Source organism: Polistes dominula, unplaced genomic scaffold (assembly GCF_049000335.1).
Source record: "Polistes dominula isolate Pdom_NZ unplaced genomic scaffold, Pdom_raw_medaka contig_79, whole genome shotgun sequence".
NCBI lineage: Eukaryota > Metazoa > Arthropoda > Insecta > Hymenoptera > Vespidae > Polistes > Polistes dominula.
Window position 1 is genome coordinate 4087869 of NW_028300916.1, and position 21165 is coordinate 4109033.

The 21165-nt window shown below is 31.6% G+C and overlaps 3 protein-coding genes across 9 annotated transcripts in view; 1 reads left to right on the top strand and 2 right to left on the bottom strand.

Annotated features, from left to right (window-relative positions):
• Positions 1-5522, top strand: part of if (integrin subunit alpha inflated) — a 65683-nt gene extending 60161 nt beyond the window's left edge. For both annotated transcript variants that reach the window (XM_089170812.1, XM_089170813.1), the window contains 3 exons: positions 76-975; positions 1082-3217; positions 3295-5522. In XM_089170812.1, coding sequence (XP_089026938.1) covers positions 76-975; positions 1082-3217; positions 3295-3390 — 3132 coding nt within the window. In that variant the 3' untranslated portion in view covers positions 3391-5522. The remainder of the gene's footprint in view (positions 1-75; positions 976-1081; positions 3218-3294) is intronic.
• Positions 3871-16470, bottom strand: PAN2 (PAN2-PAN3 deadenylation complex catalytic subunit PAN2). 5 transcript variants are annotated; one of them, XM_015333338.2, is made up of 21 exons: positions 15573-16456; positions 14677-14864; positions 14416-14585; positions 14232-14352; positions 13967-14163; positions 13668-13881; positions 13452-13588; positions 13233-13379; positions 12975-13071; positions 10628-10861; positions 10289-10534; positions 9948-10194; positions 8967-9149; positions 8714-8880; positions 8471-8639; positions 7895-8384; positions 7339-7556; positions 7142-7271; positions 6821-7042; positions 6458-6719; positions 3871-6361 (listed from the first exon to the last, which is right to left on the bottom strand). In XM_015333338.2, the coding sequence occupies exons 1-21, from the start codon at positions 15655-15657 to the stop codon at positions 6347-6349; spliced, it is 3939 nt and encodes a 1312-aa protein (XP_015188824.2). In that variant the 5' UTR covers positions 15658-16456; the 3' UTR covers positions 3871-6346. The 5 variants fall into 5 exon arrangements, with proteins under 5 accessions (XP_015188824.2, XP_089026942.1, XP_089026940.1 ...); XM_089170816.1 differs by having other exon boundaries at positions 3871-6719; positions 9975-10194; positions 15573-16470; XM_089170814.1 differs by having other exon boundaries at positions 3871-6719; positions 15573-16470.
• Positions 16471-17112: 642 nt separating this feature from the next.
• On the bottom strand, positions 17113-19737 carry LOC107072981 (uncharacterized). 2 transcript variants are annotated; one of them, XM_015333344.2, is made up of 5 exons: positions 18844-19737; positions 18674-18762; positions 18307-18463; positions 17996-18190; positions 17113-17788 (listed from the first exon to the last, which is right to left on the bottom strand). In XM_015333344.2, exons 1-4 carry the CDS (start codon positions 19340-19342, stop codon positions 17997-17999), a joined length of 939 nt encoding a protein of 312 aa, XP_015188830.2. In that variant the 5' UTR covers positions 19343-19737; the 3' UTR covers positions 17113-17788; position 17996. The 2 variants fall into 2 exon arrangements, with proteins under 2 accessions (XP_015188830.2, XP_015188828.2); XM_015333342.2 differs by having other exon boundaries at positions 17113-18190.
• Between the last annotated feature and the right edge of the window lie 1428 nt (positions 19738-21165).

Here is a 21165-nt window from a genome sequence, read left to right on the forward strand (position 1 = left end):
TCTATTCTAATCTTTTTATTTAAATCTTGTATTTAACATCATCATCATCATCATCATCATTATCTATTGTTTTAGGTTTACGTGACACCTAACATACGCGATAAGTTGACATCGTTGGAAGCTGAGTTACGTATAAGTTTGAAAGACGATCATTTGCCTGATAATCGTCCACGTGATCCTAGGATTTCGTTAAGACCAGTTATCGGTGCTACCACGTCCAAAAAAGATTCATTATCGATAAGAAAGAATTGTGGTCCTGATAATGTCTGCATACCAGATCTACGACTCAGTGTGAAACCAAACGTTGGACGATACCTTCTAGGATCTGGAAAGAAATTGGAATTGGAGATTTTGGTGATAAACAATGGCGAGGATGCTTTCGAAGCGACTTACAATATACAATTGCCAGCTGGTATCGATTATATTAAAATCGAGAGAATCGATAAAACCGAAGTACCCGTACAATGTTCAGCACCTAAACAATCAAACAACAATACTTTGCGTTGCGATATCGGCAATCCTTTACCTCAAATGCAATTGGTCAATTTCAAAGTACTATTGCAACCTGTTACATCTAGCAGTATGGCACCTTCTTACGAATTTTATATGGAAGTAAATACGACCAATCCTGAGAATAGTACAACAACCGGTGATAACAGTTGGCACTTGTCTTTACCAATTTGGATCGAAACAGAATTAATCGTGGAAGGTGAAAGTCGACCTAAAGAAATCTATTACAATCCTAACAATTACACTGGAACGAACGTTACGACCGAATCGGAATTTGGACCAGCTGTCATTCATAATTATATTATATATAATCAAGGACCATCGGATATAGTTGAAGCAGAAGCATTTCTCATATGGCCAGCACAAACTCTTGCCGGTGAAGAATTGTTGTATTTGATTGAGCAACCAGAAACAACTGGATCGATTGCTTGCGAAACGGCCAATGCTAATTATCTTAGCCTGCAGGTAAAAAAATAATAACATTAACAAATTGTCTTAATAATTTATCGTTATATTATATTAACGTTTTAATTTTTGTTTGTTGTTTTTTTTTGTTTTTTTTTTTTTTTAGCTTGAGCAACGTAAAAGACCATTGCAAAATTATCCCGATCCATCTGGCGTTATTTTGGATGAATCGCATTCGGGCAAGACGATCAACGTACAAAGAGGTTTTGAAACGATGCAAGGTAATAATAAATCAAATCGCAAGGAAGAAAGTGACGTAAACAGTGGGGACAGTTCGGACATACAAAAATCACGACACTCTTCATCGTCATCTACAAATGTAATTAACAGCGAAACCAGAAGGATACAACTTACATCTAGCGGAGAACAATCCGGTGTAATAAGCACCTCGTATACACAAAACAGTTCTGGTTTGACGAGTAGTAGTAGTACTAGTAGTAGTAGTAGTAGTAGTAGTATTAGTGGTGGTAGTAGTACATCCGATGGAATATCTGGTGTTAACAGAGGAATTATTTTCCATTCGGACTCCGATGGTTATGGTGGTAGCTCAACGAATATAGGAAGTGGATTACATACGACCGTTCAAGGAAATAATTTCGATTCGAATTTATCAAATTTGGAAAAATCACATAACAACGAACAATTAAATTACAATAGGACTTTTGCTGGTCGTTGGAATGAAGGTGATAGAATTGTTTATGGAAATCAAGAAAGTTCATTTTCTTCGATGCGTACTCCAGTGCTCGTCGATGAAAGTGAAAATATAAGACAGTACGAAGAACGCGTGAGAAAACAGGAAGCAGAACGTCGTTATCAGGAACAAGAAACTATAAGACTCGAGGAAGAAGCTCGTTTGAGAAGGTTGCAAGAAGAGAGACGTTTAGATCAATTAAAACGAATTGAGGAACAACAACGTTTGTCTCGACAACAAGAATATGAACGTTTGTTATCGGAAGAACGACGAAAGGAAGAAGAACGTAGAAGAGAAGAAGAACGATTAAGACAAGAAGGAGGAAAAGAAGGAGAAGGAGAAGGAGAAGAAGAAGAAGAAGAAGAAGAATATGATTACGATGACGAAAAGACATATGATGATGTTTTGGAAAATCGTGACGAAGAAAGGCAAACGGGAGGATTCATAACTGGTGATAGAGAACATGTTGTTGGTAGCAGTGAACTAGAATTTCGTTTGCGAAACATTAGTTCTACTCAAGAATTAGAGAAGATTCTTGGATCATTGTCGAAAGAAGCGACTGGTTATCAATCGTACAGTAGACAGGGTAAACAATATGTTCAGTTTATGGGACGATTTAGAACATCAGCCGATAGGAAAGAATACATAGAATTTCAAGATGGTTCGATGTTCCCATTACAAGATCAAAGAGGCGTACAGAGTTACAGTTCTGAATCAATCGAACCACAAGATAGTAGATTTTTGAGAATAGAAGGTCAGCTTTTGATTGGACAAGATAGGAAAGGATATATAGTGTTGAAAGATGGTCGTAGATTTCCTTTACAAGGATCTTACACTTATACGGAAGAACGTACTTACACTATAGGTGGTAATAATCCAACTATCAAATCTTATAGCAGATCACAACAAACGGGGGGATCATCCAATGTGGATAAAGATTACGAGAGTCGATTTAGCTCGCACGTTGACGAACACACACGAACGGAGGATAGACAAGTAGACAGCAGAGTCTATGGTAGAAATCGTTTCGATCTTGTTGGTGAGATAGATCCAAATCATCTCAATTCAAGATTTAGACGAGAGAATGACGATGCATTGAGCGTAGCTGAATTTAGAAAATTCGAACAAATGAATAATAGACATCGTCGACAAATCGAAGATAATCTTTCCTCAGATGTAACTAATTCTATCGTTCAAAATCCGAATCCATGTAATACAACAAAATGTGTCATATTACATTGCGTCCTTGGTCCTTTGAAGAAGGATCAAGAGATAACCATAGCAGCAAGGTATCTCGTTAATATAAGAACTTTGAAGAAACTTGCGTTCCAAGAAAAAATTAAAGTCTCCAGTCAGTTGGTAGCACGTGTTACCAAGCAACCCTTTATTGGTACGCCAGTTGAACAAGTGGTAAAAAGTCACGAAATTTATACGAACATCGAACCAACCGCTGCTCCGTCCTCTCCAGATATCATTCCACTTTGGATAGTTGTTTTGTCGGCTTGCGCTGGAACGATAATCTTATTACTTCTCATCTACCTACTTCATAAGGTAAGTTTAAAATAACTCTATAATTTTTTTTAGAACGAAAAACATAAAAAATTAATATATATTATCTATGTTAACAGTGTGGGTTCTTCAAAAGAAATCGACCTTCCGATGCACCCGAGAGACAACCCTTAAACAGGAATGGTCACTTTCAACAAGGTGAAGAACACCCTTAAAAATGGCACCTCTCTTCAAAGAGAGTTTCCTTAGACTTTTCGAGCTCTCTCTCTTTCTCTCATTTTCTATCTTCGAACGAATTTGTATTTTAACGTTTTGATCGTGAATTGGAAATCACGGAAGAAGTGCCTTAACGTTCTCGATGTCCAGCTACTAAAGGAGAAGAAAATGAATCTAGTGGATTTTTTTTTTTTTGCAATTGTCTTATATGACAAATGTATAAAAAAAGAAAAAAACATCTGGTGCATCGAACGATAATAATTAACGTGTGATGATTTGTTGTCGTTCATACAGCAATACTTACTGCCACTTAATACTCCTTCCAGCTCCTGCAGCAGTTAGATCCACGCAAGTTTCTAGTCAGGAGATGTTTTTTTTTTTTTTTTTTTTTTTTTAACGTGTAACTTAATTTACTTTGAAGCCATTACCTTACGGGTCATCAGAAGCGAGAGAAATTCTCAAAGTTTTATTACCTTTCCTTTCTTTTTATTTTGTTATTATCAACTTATGCAAAAGACCTTAACCTTTTGAGGATTCTCATTCGCTTCTACGATCAACAACAACAACAACAACAACAAAGCCTTAATGTGGGCTACTCGTTACATCTGGGAAAGCAGGCTTGGCAATATACGCTAATTTTTTCATATTATTTATTAAATTTATATATGTATGTATGTAAACCATGTAGTAACATAAAACCAGAGCGTCGTAACATATGATTAGTAGGGCTGCAGCCATGCCCCAGGTGTGTGTGTATAATTTTGTAAATTATTAATTATGTTATTATTATAATACTTAAATTATACGAAAAGTAAGTTTTATTAACGCGGAATAATAATAATATCGTTTGACTGATGTGATGAGAAATGAGATAAATAAAATCAGTCAATCGATAAAATACAGAAAATAATTTTTGTAAATACATTTTAAGCGAGTCGTAACATTAAAGAAAAAAAAAAATATATATATATATGTATAATGATATTAATATTAATTAAATGCTGTTATTTTTTGTTCTTTTTTTTTTTTCTTCGTCACTGATTTGCGTAATAAATTTATAATCTAATTTAAAATGATCCTATATGTGACAGATAATAAAAAAAAGAGAAAGTTTATAATATAAAAATTATATAAATATATATATAGTAATTAAAAATATTACATAATAATGTATGTATTAAAGTGAACTACTTTAAGTAAATACTTACAAAAATATTGTAATGATCCAGCACGAAGAGATACCACCATGATCATTTGTCTTCAATCAAATGTTTTTAACTCAGCTCGATCATGTCAATCTGTGAACAAGACTTTGGAAAAGAAAAAAAAAACAAACAAACAATATATCGTATCAAATATTACGAGATAGAATTGATTTTATATTATAAAAATGTATATTTATTTATTCGTTTCATAACGTCATTTTCGCGTTAAAATGGGATAGACAATTATTTGCAATAAATTTTCGACTTTTTTTATTTTCAATATTTTTTCTTTTTCTCATTGATAAAATTGTATACAAAAATAATCTATAATGTGTTACAATTATTTTGTTGTTTTATTCTTTCTTTCTTTCTTTCCTTTTTTTTTATTTTTAAATTTTTTAATTTTCTTTTTTTTTGTAAAATATATTATCACTATAATATCCTGAATGTGTTTTGAGTTTCGAAAGTTTCGTATAAAAAGATAGAGTTATTATAGATACGACGATTTTGATTAATCGTCGGGAATAAATAAAGACGCTTCATGATCGTTACGAAATAATAACTAAAATTCATCGGGGGAGGGGATAAGTAAAGATTATAAAAAAATACATTATAATTATTATACATCCTAAGAGAATAAAAAAAGGTATCATTATGTCCCGATAGAGCGTAAGGTACCACCATAATAATATACAAAGGAAATGATTACGATGATCGCGTGTTGTGTTGTTGTGTTACATGTCATTTTGTTTTACGGTAAATTATTGCCATGAGAGATGATACCGATTACTATTTTTTCTATACACACACATACATTATTAAAAAGTTCGTTTTGTATAATATTTAAACGTGATTAACGATATTATTATCGAAATTGTTAAAATATGGAAAAAATAAAAAAAAAAACAAAAAACAAAAAAAGAAAACAATAAAAGAAAACGTGGAACGAATGGAACAACAGCGTGAAAAAAAAAAAAAGAAAAGAAAAAAACAATTTCTGATCTTCGATATGCTAATTATGCTATGGAACATTATGTACAATTCTCCCTATTGATTATTAACAATTTAGACACACCATCATCCTTCTGAATTCTAATTAACAAGAAATTTCTTTAGTTATAATTTTCCTACTTGCTTTTTTTTCTTATTCTTTTTTTTTTCTTTTTTCTTTTTTTTTTTTTTTTTTAGTATGAAATATGTTTCTTTCTCTATAAATTCATCATGAATTTCGATGTAACAAGAATTCCGATATATTTCGATAACGAATCATGATAAACGACAAATTTCTGACTTGATTTTTTTAGATTAAAAAAGGTAGGCTCTTACTTTTTTCTTTCTTTTTTTTTCCTAATTTTTTTTTTTCTTAAACAAATTATCAACATTTGTTATACCCGTAATTTTCATTTCCTTTCATTTTTGTTTATCCTCGATAATTGTTCAAATTTCCGTTGTAAAATTATTCATTTTTGTACATATATATATACATATAATGAATAAAACGTTTTATCATTGTAAAGAAGAAGAAAAAAAGAAGAAGAAGAAGAAAAAAAAGAGAGAAGAACTTAAAATTGGATTAATCGAACGTTGTTGTTGTTTTTTTTTTCTTTTAAATTTAAAATTCGTCAGACGAATTAATTTTTGAACTATTTACTTGGCCTATTATACACTCAAATGCATTTATCACTTGGACCTCATTATCGTTTTCTAATTCCATGTTATCAGTTTCATTGTTACACTCACTAACCTCATATCAGCTATCCGGTACCTGTAATAATGACAAGTTTTTCAAATTAATTAATAAATGTGTGAATACACACATAAAATTATAAATAATTATTTGCGAAAGTTTAAGGATACTAACTTTCCATTGTAACTGGGTCCCAACGGTATAAAGTTCTTTGAGATTTTCTGCTAATTTTCCTGAACTTTCCAATTCTTTATACTTACGATACAACTCCAGAGCAGCTCGTGAATCTTCCGTAGAATCGTGTGTTTCAGATTGTATTGTTTTACCTAAGAAATGCCACGTTAAAAATCTTAACGATACCATACGATGATGAGGTAGATGAAACAGCCATACTGTATCTACTATTTGCTCTGGAGGTACGACCAAATTAATTACCCTATTACGTCAAAAAAAAAAAAAAAGAACAAAATTGTCATAAATGATAATAAATAGATTAAAAAGTGTGATAATTGATAAATGAAACAATTGATCCAATACCTAAAGTCATTTTTTAATCCATGACCAACGAATATGATACCATTATCAACTAAGAATCTTAATTTTTGATAGGTCGATTTGAGCGTTGTTAGATGTTTACTACTGAAATTGGCATCCAAATCACCCGGTTGAATTCCACTGAATTTAGTAAGATAATCAACCACTTGTTCTTGTGTGCTAATGTAATCATCGATAAAGGGTGTACCTTCGAGAGGACCTTGTCTACAAATTTAGATTTACTTAAATATATAAAAAAAAAGTAATATTTATAAGATATATATATATATACGAAAGATTCAATATTTAAATTAAATATAATACCCTCGTATACAAGTAATCCTTGCAACAGACATATGACTTGGTTTAATCGTAGACATTTTTCCATCGCTTCGAAGTTCCGATTCCTCTTGATTTAAAGTAACAAATTCGGCGTCAATTCCTACTAGTTCTCCTAAAATAATAAATGGATCTTGTCAGAGAATCATCGTTCTATTATTTTATTTATTAGCATATCGTACCTTTCTTGGGCATTTCGTCAGACGAAAGAGGTGTAAACGTAATACCCGTTGTTCCTCCACTACGTGCAATACATTTGTCCTCGCCAAAGACATCATAAGTAAGTGGACTTACATATGTCGATGGTTCTGGTGCTGGAATTATTGTATAATGAAGTACGCATGGGACTTTCCAATCGAGATTGAACCAAACTGCTTCCTGTGGTGTAACCGGAGATATGCTGTAATACAAAATATTTGTTAGATGTGTTTTAAGTTATCAGGGAAGATATTTATTGAAGTGAAAACTTCTTTAGAATGGGGATGGGTGATTTGAAAAAAACGAACGAAAATACATGGCAATGGAAACGAACTAAAAAGAGACAAACGTATATATATATATATATATCTACAGGATTTAGCCTAAGAGAGAATGAGACTGAAGACAGTATGCATTTGTTTCTTATTTCAATTTACCGCATTCGATTCATTCTCTCGAAGCTTGGTCTTAAGAAGTTTTCATTTCTAACACGTGTGATCTGCACACACACATGATATTTATTTATAATATATTATTTACCAGAAATCGTTGAAAATATACCACTGAGATACCGCACTACCTGTTGATCGTTTATGATAGTTAGGACCAACGCGTAATAATGCGACAAGGTTTCTTCTTTCTTCATTATTTTTATCATCCACATAACAAACAACCGCGCTAAGGCTGTATTGAGCTTTACTCGTCAAGCTAGTTGTTGTTTGTTCTTCAGTCTTCTTTTCAGTCTCTGCACTTTCACTTTCATTTTTATCTTTAATTATTTCTATACTATTAGAAGTCTTTTCCGTATTGCTATCATCTTGTCCATTTTCTAATACAGTTGGTGTAGTACTATCATCGATCTTTGGTGAATTTATTTTTTCAACAGACAATATGCCATTTTCATTTATAGAAATTTCAATATTATGAGGAATCCATGAATGTGAATAATACAGATGACTCGGTGGTGTTGAAGTATTCGTGGTAGTTATATTTGAAATAGGTGTTGTAGCAGGTGACACCGTTAATGTTTCTATTTAAAAAATATTATTTCAATATATTCCAGTATATCTTGATCAAATTCTAATAGATTTTATGAAATATTATTTTTGAGTGTACCTGAATCACGTCCAATGTGCCTAAATCTACAACCAACTCTGGTACAATTGCTACCATATCTACATGGTTTAACAGTAATTGGAACAGGACTGGATGAAGGACTAGCCTCCTTATTATTTATAACTTTCCGTACGACTATGTCCATTTGATTTTGCCAAAAAGCTTTATCCTAAAATCAATAATCATTTATACATATAATAATTTTGAATATAATTAAATTCATTACATTCAAATATTTTCTACCTGTTGCGTATCTAAGCCACAATTTAAAGCTAATATTTGAGGTAACTTGGTCAATTGTCGAGATTGAAGAGTAGGCGTAAACTTTTGACATTCGTCGCACCACGCAGGAGTAATTTTTTCTGGTCTCAAGCTTCGTTCAAGTATATTTGTAAATGGAATCTCTTTTGCTAGAAGAAACCAAAATTTATAGTTCTATATTACATCACCTTAATAATTTATACAAATAATAGATAATTATTAGATAACATCTTACATGGATTAACTATTTCGGGGTACACTAAATTACACAGTAACATGATAGAATGTTTAGTAGCTTCTTGACCACATTTCAAACAACGATGTATGTGCATTTGTTCAGATCCAAATAGTCGACTGATTTCCGTTTCCTCATCTCGCACTTCATTTTCTTCGGGAGACTTTTTATTACCTTGATCTACTTGTAATATAAAATAATAGAAATCGTTAAAAATACAAATGTATTTTCAATGAAACTACAAACTTACTCATTTACAATTGTGCAAAAGGCATAAACGTGCATTTTTGTAACATTGCGATCTATTTAAAAATAAATCATATAAAAAGCACTCGAACAAACAATGCAATGCATTGCTGAACATCTAGAGCAATGTTAAGGTAAAATTGCGGGTCCGACATATTATTAAAATACGTTTGATTAAAAAGCTTCAGATGCAATATCCAAAAAATGCAAGAGTACAAAAAGATCCTAAAAATTCTATCAAGATGGAAACTATAAAATAATAAAAATTCTTGTGCCACTGTGGTAGTAGTACATCATAAAACAAAATATAGTAGAATACCGTATGCTTCCAGTTGCCTCTTGTCATCTTTCGGATATAGCCCTGCAGCCTTCGAACAAGCCTGTTTAAAATATTTAATAGAGTTTGATGGAATATCATAAAATATAAATAAAAAGTCAAGTTAGAATTCGATTGATAATAAACATTTAAATCAATTCAATTTCGTTAATTAAATGATAAATGTTTTTTTTTTTTTATACAAGTGTGCTTCCCAATTACACATTTTTGAGATAATGCATCCCAATACTAATAATAATAATACAAGTTCTAACGTATCGTTCTTTTTTTTGTATTTTATGGCTATTTATGGAATTCTATTGAATATTTTAAGCAGTATATAAAATATGATTACATACAGGCTGAAAAATAAACACAAAAAGTGCCCAGTGCTAAGGATACACATAAATTGTGTTTACCTTTCGATCTTATCCACATATATTTACCATCCTCCTCTTGCTTTCTCCTTTTCTTCCTTTCTTTATCATGACTTTTATATCGAGAACCGAGATCCTGTAAAATGCTTGGAAAATCTTGTTCATTATAAACAAATGGTGCACATTTAGGTCCCGATTTTAAACGTGCAGCTTCTTTTTCTTCCTGCTGGCGTTTTCTAGTTTCTAGAATTTCGTAATGTATCTGATGAAGAATGAATCGATTCCAACTCTAAAAGAAGATTTTACAAAAATATTATTAACATCTTATCGTATTAATTTTAATTATAAATAAAAAAAAAAATATCATCATACTGAATAAATACCTGGATTAATCTGACTAAACTTGTTTTCCTTTTGGCTTCTGGATGTAAGTCACTTAAAATAAGTCCTAAAGCTGCTGCCTCTGGGACAGTTCTGAAAGCTCTAAGAAAGTTGGCTGCTTGACAGGGTAATCCCCGGGATGTATCCAACATGTGAAAAAGGAATCCCAGTTCACACGATAAACAAAATTCTCTTTGGCATGAATGTGAAAGTAGTGCAACTCTTACAGGTTCACAAAAATAAAATAACTGTAATTATAACGAGGATATATTATTTATACACGTGTATTATTTATATAATATTAATACAAAATATTAGAAGAAATTATTTTTAACACTTACCTGTAACATCGCATTACAATAACTATTTGGAAGTGTAGCTTCGAGACCGCAAAAATTGGTCCGATTGTATTGATCAAAATCGAATTCGTCGTAACCGATTCGTGAATATTTGACCTCAATTTTACGATAACGCTTTGGTATTGCCACAAAAGTTCCGTCATCTGTTTTAGCTCGTGAATCTGACGCGAAAAGTTTCGCAACTACGCCACGTCGTTTTTCCAAATTGTAAGGTATCTGTAAAAGAGGTATTATTTATTTTTATTCTAATCCATTAATATATATATATATGTATGCATATAAATTTTCTTTCTGCACAATAATAATAATAATAATAATAATAATAATAATAATAATAATAATAATAATAATAATAATATAAAAGTTGTATAATTTTGTTATAAGCTCCACATAAATTATAATTAGAATTGTTAAAAAAATAAATAATACCTATTCGGAAAATATTGTGGGCGCGACTCAATTAAATTAGTAGCGCGATATTAATGCAAGGCTTATAAATATATTATTACAACTTTTTATTTCATTCAAGTACAACTTCAATTATACATTTATATCAAAATGGCACAATCTATGCAAAAATGTACTTAATATTTAATAATATACAAAAAAAATATCAAAAAAGAAAGCAGAGTGTGTGTTCGTAAACGCTTTTTGATTTATAAACATATTGTGTTATGCTAACTTGAAGACATAGAAGATTGTCATATTAATTGATGAAATTTAAGGGTTAATGCTAGAATAAAGAAATACTGATTGATTTTTGAACTTTTCTGAATACTTTTATAACTCTATCTTATTAATAATTTAAAACCTTTTTGAGAACACGAAAGAATATATATATATATATATAAATTAACTTTGGAATATATTTATACATATATATGTTATAATCTACAATTTCTAAAGTGCATATTTGTAGCATGCTAGGGAATCTCTTTTGCATCCTCCATCTCCAAATGATTTAATCAAAGCTTTTCTTTTTTCAATTTTTTTTTTTTTTTTTATCTATAGAGAGTTTCTCCTAAAATACTTTTTTATTTTTTATTACACGTAACCCTGCAATTTCATCAAAACCCATGGTCTTGTCTTCACCGTTTCACTTACTTGATTTAGGATAAATTTACAATTATTATGAATTGGCACTATATAATAATGATAATATAAGTCAAAGTTTTTACTCGATAGTTTGTGCTTTCAATTTTGTTTTTAATAGTAATTCAAAGAAAATGATATATATATATATATATAAATATATATACATCATTTTCTTATTTCATAATTTTGTTACTGTAAGTAATAAGCTAATTAATTACTAAACGTTATAATTAAAAATATAACAGTTTACACCAACGAGATCAATTGAACGTTTAGCATAACTTTTTCACTTGTTCTTTACATTTATAATAAATCATTTTAAACTGAATAATAATACATTTATTTGAAAAAAAAAAAAAAAAAAAAAAAAAAAAAAAAATCAAATGGCAATTCCATGTCATCTTTTGTGGGCAGTATGTTTTTGATTTATACAATAAATCCTTCCATTCTTATGAATTATCACACTGAAATTACTAGAATACAATAGACTAGCTTATGAAAATATAATATCACGTTTTCTTAACAATGTTAAGTTCTAAATTTATCAGTCTTAATTAATATATCTTTTTGTTTTTTTCTTTCTTTCTTTCTTTCTACAAAAGTTAATATTTTAATTATATTCAGCTTGAATTCTTATATTGCAGATATAGAACAAGGATATTGCCCTCGCATTGCTTTTAAATGGCAAGACTATACTGGATATTGTTCATTAAAATAAGATCTTTAAGGCATTTGATAGTAAAATAGTTTCGCGATATTATCTTTACAGTTAATAACATTAGCTGTATATTATATTATCACGGATGGCAGTCGACAAAGAAAAAAAATATATCATTATATTATGTTTAATCAAAATATATATAGTGTTGCTTTTATATATGTATATAAAGGACTATAGTTACCGTTTGAGAATTCAATCACTTATAAGATATTGAAGATTACTCAAAAGCATAAAAAAAATAGTCTGTATTATCTTTCTATCTATAGTACGGTAAACAATATCTAAATATCTATATATTTATATATATATATATATATATGTACATATACATTCATATGTATAATAATATCAAACCTTATGAATGAGATAACACACGTTAACTCCTAAATTCAATTGAAAATATAAATACGAGATCTTTTAGAGGATGCAAAGAGAAAAATATACGTTTTAAGGGAATTTGAAAAAAGATGGAGAAGAATATTGTAGAAATTTGGGAGAATATTGTTTCCTCACTTGATTACGTCGAAAAGCCTGAGGATTTGGAGCATAACCTATTGTTCCTTGCATTTTCATTGTGCGCAGGACTTCAGAATCAATTGGAGGAGTTTTCCTGCAGATTAATAAAGCAATACATAATAGCAATACATATTAAATTAAATATTATATTAGTAGTCAGAGAACAAATCTTTACATTATTATAATTTAAAATAAATAATTTAGTAATGCAAACATTTATTTTGTTTAAAAAAAGCTATAGTAATAAGATCATACCTGTAAATTTTTTTTAATAATTCTTCTGGCCAATCGCTCAGCAATGGATGTCCAGTATACATCACAGGTATCGCACTGAAGGGTGTAATATCATCATCAAATGATATAGGTTGAAGGGAATCAACAGGATCGGCAAATTCTGTAGGTCTAATAAAAGAAAAGTTTAACTTGTGCATTAATTATTTTCATTAATAAAGTATCTATGTAATAATAACTAACCTTGAAAATGTATTGAACTGAGGTTCTGAAGTATTTGTAGACATTAAATGTATAGATCCACCAGAATCTCCAAAACAAAGACATTGGGATGTAGATGATACATCAAACGATAGTATAAATGCTCCATTAGTTGCAACCTATAATTACATATGTAAACGTGTAACCATCTATAAATAATAATCATAAATATATAAGTCAATTATATAAGGCATTCACCTGATATAAACATGTTAAGGGTTGTTGTACGTTGGCATAGATTGTATCAAGCAATTGCATTTGTCCTAAGGGAGAAACAACTGCAAGTCTGCTAGAATAGCTTGGAAGAAATTTTAAGAGAAGAGGATACACCAATGTTGTAACAGGACTTAAAGCTCTCATTTGTCTTAAGTCATATGCCATCAAAAATCGGTCTACTGTCAGGCCTTGACGACTATATATATATATATTACAATATATAAATCAATTCAAAACATTTAATTAATCTCAAATCTATTTTAATTAATGGCTATTTTTACCTATGACTGAAACCACAGGTAACAAGATAATTTCCCTGAACATCAAAATCGCTAAGGGAACCGCTATGAGTATCAAAAGTATGTTCTATAGATAACGTATTCGGATCCCTGAGATCAATTCTTCCTGCTGGATTACCAGCACAAATAAGTCTACTATGTTGCCTTAATATTGCACAACCATTTTCTCCCACATGAACCTAACAAATTAGATACATTTATAATTGTTTATATGAAGTTGATTTATAAATATATCAAAACGTCTTACTAATCCAATCTCTTTTCCTCTAGTAAGATTAAAATCAATGATTTTTTCTTGATGTCCTCCCATTAACATTCTAGTTGGAGAAATTTGAAGCATGCATTGCATATCTACCATGTTCGGTGACCTACAATTTGATAATATTTAATATCGAAGTATCAAGTTTTTTCATGAATGTATGTCTACATACATATGTGTGAATATTGGTATGCCACGTCTTAATTGACATCGCAATATACTTTGAGTAAGCACCAAAATTCCTTCATCCAACGGATGAATTTGTCGCACTTCCTGTGTTGCATGTACTTGAAAGGAAGTATATTTTTGTAAACCAGGACCATAATAAGATGTTACGTGACCCTATGACAAAATATGATTGCATAAACAAAAGCATTATAGTTGATATAACAAAAATATTTATACTTAAAGAATTAAATGAAAGTTCTAATACCCCTTGATTTCCCATCCACATAAGTTCCTCGATTGTATCGAAAGTGGCAGTGGAAACTCCAAATCTATCTCCCCCATCTGCAAGCAATGTTCGAGTTTCACGAAATTCAGCTCCTATAAATTCCTCTTCAAATTGTTCAGGTGCAGGTATATATTCATCGCTTGGTAATACATAATTTGATTCTCCCCCTAAAAATGTAAAGATTACAAATTATAACCAAACCTAAAGAAAACAAAAAAAAGAAAAAAAAAGAAAAAAAAAGAAAAAAAAAGTAAAAAGAGAAACCTTTATAATCATATAACATACGGGAATTCTTATTGTACGAAATTTGACAAGAAAACATGAAACAAATACACTTCAATATCCATTCTTAAAACTGCAACTTTAATGCACAATTTATTAACCGAAAAAGAAACATTTACAAATATTACAAACAGAGACGACTTGTCATTGATATCAAAGAAAACAAACAACCGCAAGAAAACAAAAGAGATTAGTGGTAAGAAAGATAAGAAAGATTAGCAAAAAGAGATAAATTAACATTGACGACATTGGAAGAGGGGGGAAATGAGAAAGAACAAAAAAGTGCGACGTTTATAAGATAAATTACAAATTTGGCGCCTTTTTTTAAGCCTTCATTATATCGAACGATATATACTCATCATACATCTTTATATATATATACATACGTTGTCTCTACGCATAGAAATATCTCTTAGAGCACTTTGTTTGAGAATGAACGAGACGTTTTCGCGCGTTTTTTTTTTTCATTTATTTTTTTTATTTTGTGGCGTGTGACGTTTTCACATCTTTCCCTTATTACCTTTTGGCACCGCGACTAAGTTGAAATAAAAAAGGATCGCAAGGTAGATGATGGAAAGATCTAGAAAACTCACAAAGTAGTTCTTGCTGGTCTACACCATTACCGGCTGTCTCATCCGTTACGGATGGGTCGTAGTGATTTAAAATCGGATAGTCCATGATCCCTTTTACTTTTTTTTTTGTTTTTGTTATCCCTGTCTATCTTTCACTTTAGTTCACACTCTTTCTTTCTTTCCTCTTTCTCTCTTTATTATTCCTGTTTCCTTTATTCCTTCCTTCCTTCCTTCCTTCCTTCCCCTTTTCACCTCAACTACCCCGTCTCTTTAACTCTCCCTTCTTTTTTTGCGTGTTGTGTTATGTTGTATTGTTTTGTTTTCTTTAATTCTTCAGGTCGATCGATTTAGGAACATTGAATAATCATCGAAGGGACTTGAAAATCGACATCTCGACGATTGGTGGCGTCGATCCACTCTCATAGCACACTTTTTTTCGGATCACGCACGTATATGTGTAACCGTACGCGCTAGTAATAATAAAAGGGTTACCCTCTTTTAGTCGCCTAGGCAACTGCGTGCAACAAGCGAAAACACCTTTGATCACACTAATAGAAGACTTTAAATTTGATCTTTATTTTGACCAAATACACGTTATCTTATCTTCAATCTTGGTCCGCATTCTAAACACCTTTTTATTTCTTTCCTTTTTATCTTGCACTTTAATACAAATCAACTTCACACAGCGATACCTTTAATTCATCATTACGATTTTCTACGTCTCTTTTCTTCGTTTTGACGATGACAACGACGACGACGACAACGACAACGATAAAGACGACGACAACGACGTCAACGGCGAATACTCGACGACACAACGACGGACGACAAAGACGACGAAGACGACGTACAATGGCCTTGAAAACGGCGCCATCTGTCAATGCTTCGAATGCACGTACTCATTTCTTAATTTCTTGCTTCTCTTTTGAGGTTAAGTTACCGATTGATGGAACGTTCATTTGAAATTTAACGCGGGAAAATTTTTCAATCGATTGTAGTTTCAAATTTTCTCTTTCTTTTTCTTTTTCTTTTCTTTTTTATTTGTTCTTATTTTATTTCTTTTTTGTTTCTAATGTTAAAAGATAATGACAAAAAGGTTCTTTTATTTTTGTTTATTATTATTATTTTTACCTTTATTGTATTTATTTATTTATTTATTTATTTATTTATTAAATAATGGGAGATAAGACGATAGACTTATAATTATATTCCGATTTATTGGAAATTTGTTTTCCCTTTTCTTTTACACTATTAAGATCATCGAGGCTTTTATATACTTAAAAGTCTGAAAATAAAATATCAGAAAAACGAGCGAAGCGTTATGAAGAAGCAAAAACATTTTTTTTTTTTTTTTATAGAATACTCATGTTCACACGTGTATGTATATATTATATATATATATATATATATATATGTGTCTGTGTATGTATAGATTTCATAAGCTATAATTAACATCTTATGTATCACATGAAGAACAATGATGATCACAGGATTGATTAGACGGTCCCAAGTAATATCTTCTAACGGAGGGATATATAACAATTGTTTATTTATTTATTTATTTTTTTCTCTTTTTACTTTTATTATTACCAAAATATTTCCTAACTCGTTAGTTCTCGAAAATATATACCATTTTTCTTTTTTCTTTTCATTTCTCTATCTCATTCATTGGTTCTTCTTATACATAAATAGAATGTATAAAAGAACTCATACAATTCGTTTCTTGTCGTTCAATTTCATTGAGATGTTTTATTTAATCTAATCATAAGTAGTTGGTGCCTTCTAAAAACGTAAGATCATCATTAGTAATGAAATCAAATGAAATCAAATGAAATATAACAAATTGTAGATTTCTAAACATACACGCATTAATAAATTGATCTTGCATAGTTGTTGCGAAGATTGAAAACAATTTTTTTTTTTTTTTAGTACATATTCCATTTTTGTAGTAAAAATATGGACGTAATAAAGAAGTCATTTCTCCGTTTGATACAGATGACATACAAAGGTTTTACATGGTAACAGCAGTCAGATTCATACCAATAAGAAATAATGAATTTCTCGTAAAAGTGTTATCCTCTCCATGCATGATGAGCCTTAATGACGTTCAAAACGTTTATGAATATGTGCATGTATGTATTTATATATATTTTTTATATATTTATATATGTAGGTTGGATTTGATAAAAGTTCCTGGAGAGATAGTGATTTCGTTGTGTGCATCGTGCATAAAAGACCTGTTAAAGTATTAAAAAATAAATGAAGAATAAGCTGCTCATAAGATGGAATATCGAGGATCGAACTTTTTCAAACGATGAGATTCTTAGGAAGAAGAGAGAAGATTCTTTCGTTCGTTCGTTCGTTCGTTCGTTCGGTCGATCGATCGATATACGTCGAGATAAGATGGACGTTGAATTCCATTGCATCCTTTGAATGCACTTTACCTTAATGGCGACGGATCAAACGTGTACGATGATGAAGAGCGGTGATAAGTACTCCGATTTCTTCCTCGGACTCAGCCGATTGACGTCGTGACATTCGTATATTTGGCGTGCCAGTGGCCGATGGACCTGATCGTTTATTGTTAGCCTGTTGAGTTGGGAAGGAAGAACGTCGAATAAGCGGGGCTGGTCGCTCACCTAGAAAACGAATAATAATAATAATAATAATAATAAATCATATTTTATTTGAAATGATCATCGTCATCATCATATTATTTACTATTATTATGTATAATTCATTTAAGTAATCGTACCCAAGAGACGCAAAGAAGATTTATGCATTCCTAACAATTCGAAGGATTTTTGACTCTTCATTGGTTCTCTTGGTAAGAAGCGCCTTTGAATCGGTAGATCAACGGTTGAGCTTTTTCTTGAAGGGATGTTACCTCTCGACGAAGAAGTATCCTTATTCTTTTGTTAAAGATATGCGACCTTTTAGACGTTTACTCTGATTTTAACATCGAGGAAGAAAGAAGATAAAGTATTTTTTCAACATTGAGACGAGCTATAGAGTTTGAATGATTAGTAAATAGATATATGTACATATATATGTTATGATTAAAAGTTATAGAATAGAGACAAAAAAAGGAAGATGAGATGTGATCAAGAGAAAAGCGATACCTTGTCTGTGGAAAATCTAATTCGTAATACTTCGACCAAAGCTGCAATTGCTGAAACGAGAAGCATCGTCACGAGGATGTGTCCTGCAACTAAAATTCATTCGATTTATATTTAAGTTCAACAGTATTGTGCGTGTGTGTGTTTCGAGTTTTTATTTTTTATTTTCTTACCAACGATTTCCTTCGATTCTTGAGACTCCTCTTCTTCGTTTTTCTCCACTTTCACCTTCTTCTCTTCAACCTTTTTCACTTCCTTTTCTATTTTCTTATCCACCTTTAGCACCAACTCGTTGTTGTTGTTGTTGTTGTTGTTGTTGTTGACTTGCTCGAACGAATCGAGATTAATTTCTTCCTTCTTTTTCGTAAGAACTTTCATGTACGTGCAATTCTCATCGTAATCGCTGTAAAAGATCGATCTTATCCGATCTTTGTAACCATGTCTTCTGCATAATTTCAATTTACGATAATCGATTAACAATTCTAATATCTCTTTGTTCTTATTAACGTTTGACAATGTACCGGTATCGTTTTCACTTTGATTTTCATGACTTTGAACATCGTAATTCGTATTCAAAAGTAATTTCAATGGTAAAGACAATAAAATACCAAATATCGTGAGAATCAGTAGAATACTAACGTTGATACCCAACGATAGACGTTTTTCCGTCATCCTGATTAAAAATACCTTAAAAATGTAATTTTATTCTTATCGTTTTTTCCTTAATCAACAATTTCATTTTACGATATTCAATAAGAGAAATCGATATTTTGTTGCACACGTTCATCGTTGCATCTTCGTTTTAATTTCATTTGATCACTTCGATGCGAACAAGTTTTTTAAATTAAAGTTTATTTAAAATTCCTTTATTTGTTTTTTTTTCTTTTTTTCGTTCACATTGCGTTAGATCTTTCTTAAAGTAGTACACACGAGAAAGAAACTAAACACCGTGAAGATACCATTTGGTTTGTTATCGGTCAAATATGTACGACGACGGCTCAATGGATTTCTACTTCAAGCATCTCTACTTTCTTTCCTTATTGAGACGCAACTGTTGCGCATTATGTTGTCGCTCGAGTTAGAAGCGGACCTGGGGATGTCGGCTGATATTGATTTCCAGGTAGGCTGAGCTACTAGAGCGCAAGTCCTCGGTATCGGACGGGTAAAAGCTACGAAGGAGGACGGGGGGCCGAAGAGGGACGTTTGTATGTACGCAACTCGTGTAATAATCTTACGTTTATGCATAATACGAAAAAAGGTTGCATTTATTCGGTGCAATGAACACGTTCAAGGACTTAGAAAAACTAGATCGTATTTCAATGATCATTTTTGATAGACAATGACAGAGATACTCCTCTTAAACTTATGATTGGTTTTGATTTAAGTCAAAGATACAATATAGATAAGTAAAGATCAAAAGAGTATCACAAATGGGAAGACTCTACGTTAAGTCGTTGGGTTTTCTTATCATTACAATTCTTATTCAGACGTACAGTAAGAAAATGGAACGTTTCAAATGGTCTCCCGTGTAGTTTGTGCATATATAAATAATATTAGACAATATCAAAAATGAAAGTTCGAGCATCTTTTTTTGCCGGTCAACCAACAACAACAATGGACCGTAATACAGCAACAAAGGAAACACGCCCGCTATGGTGGTGGCAGCGGTACGCCTCGGCGGCATTTATAAAAGTAATAAAACAGTCCAACGACGGACTCTTGGGAGTAGCAGCGGCTGTCGAAAGAGAGAAGAGGCACACAGTGAGAAGGGGTGAGAGAGAGAAGAAGAAGAAGAAGAAGAAGAAGAAGAAGACGAGGGGAAGGCAAGGGACAGGAAAAGAGAGCAAAAGGGAGAGATGAAACACAGGAGAACAGCGACCCGACCCGACCGACCGGTAGCTCAGCCAGCACACGTATATCTTGCTCTGTTACACTGCACTCTGATTCTTCGAGGTTCTCATTGATGGGTTTTACCTTATTGTTATCGTAACCCTAACGGAAAAATCTTTTTCTACCTATTCGCAAGTACATTATATATATCTGGTATCGTAGAGAAGTGAGTGGACTTGGGTAAAGGGGATAAAAGATAAGACGATAACGTCCAATTAGAGTAACCTGTAGGCAATATCGCATTTTTATCATGCTCAGCTCCATTAACGGGCTTACGAGAGGGGGGTTTTAGTAGGGGGGGAGACTGCCGAAGGATCGTGTTGAGAATTATCTGAAGTACTGAGAGGTTTTTTTCTTTCTTTCTTCTTCTTTTTCTTCGGTCGGGTCTCTTCTTTCCCTTCCTGTAGTTGGGATAGGTAATATCGGTAATACTTTGAGGAAGGAAGAGAGTTATCGTTGAGATGCGGGTACCACTGACGACGTCGTGTCCTCTTCTCACGGTATGTTTCAAGTAGATCTTCAAGAAGAAGAAGAAGAAGAAGAAGAAGGTAAAGGAAAAGGAAAAGGAAAAGGAGAAGTTAAGAGGAAGGTTGAGAGCCAGGGTA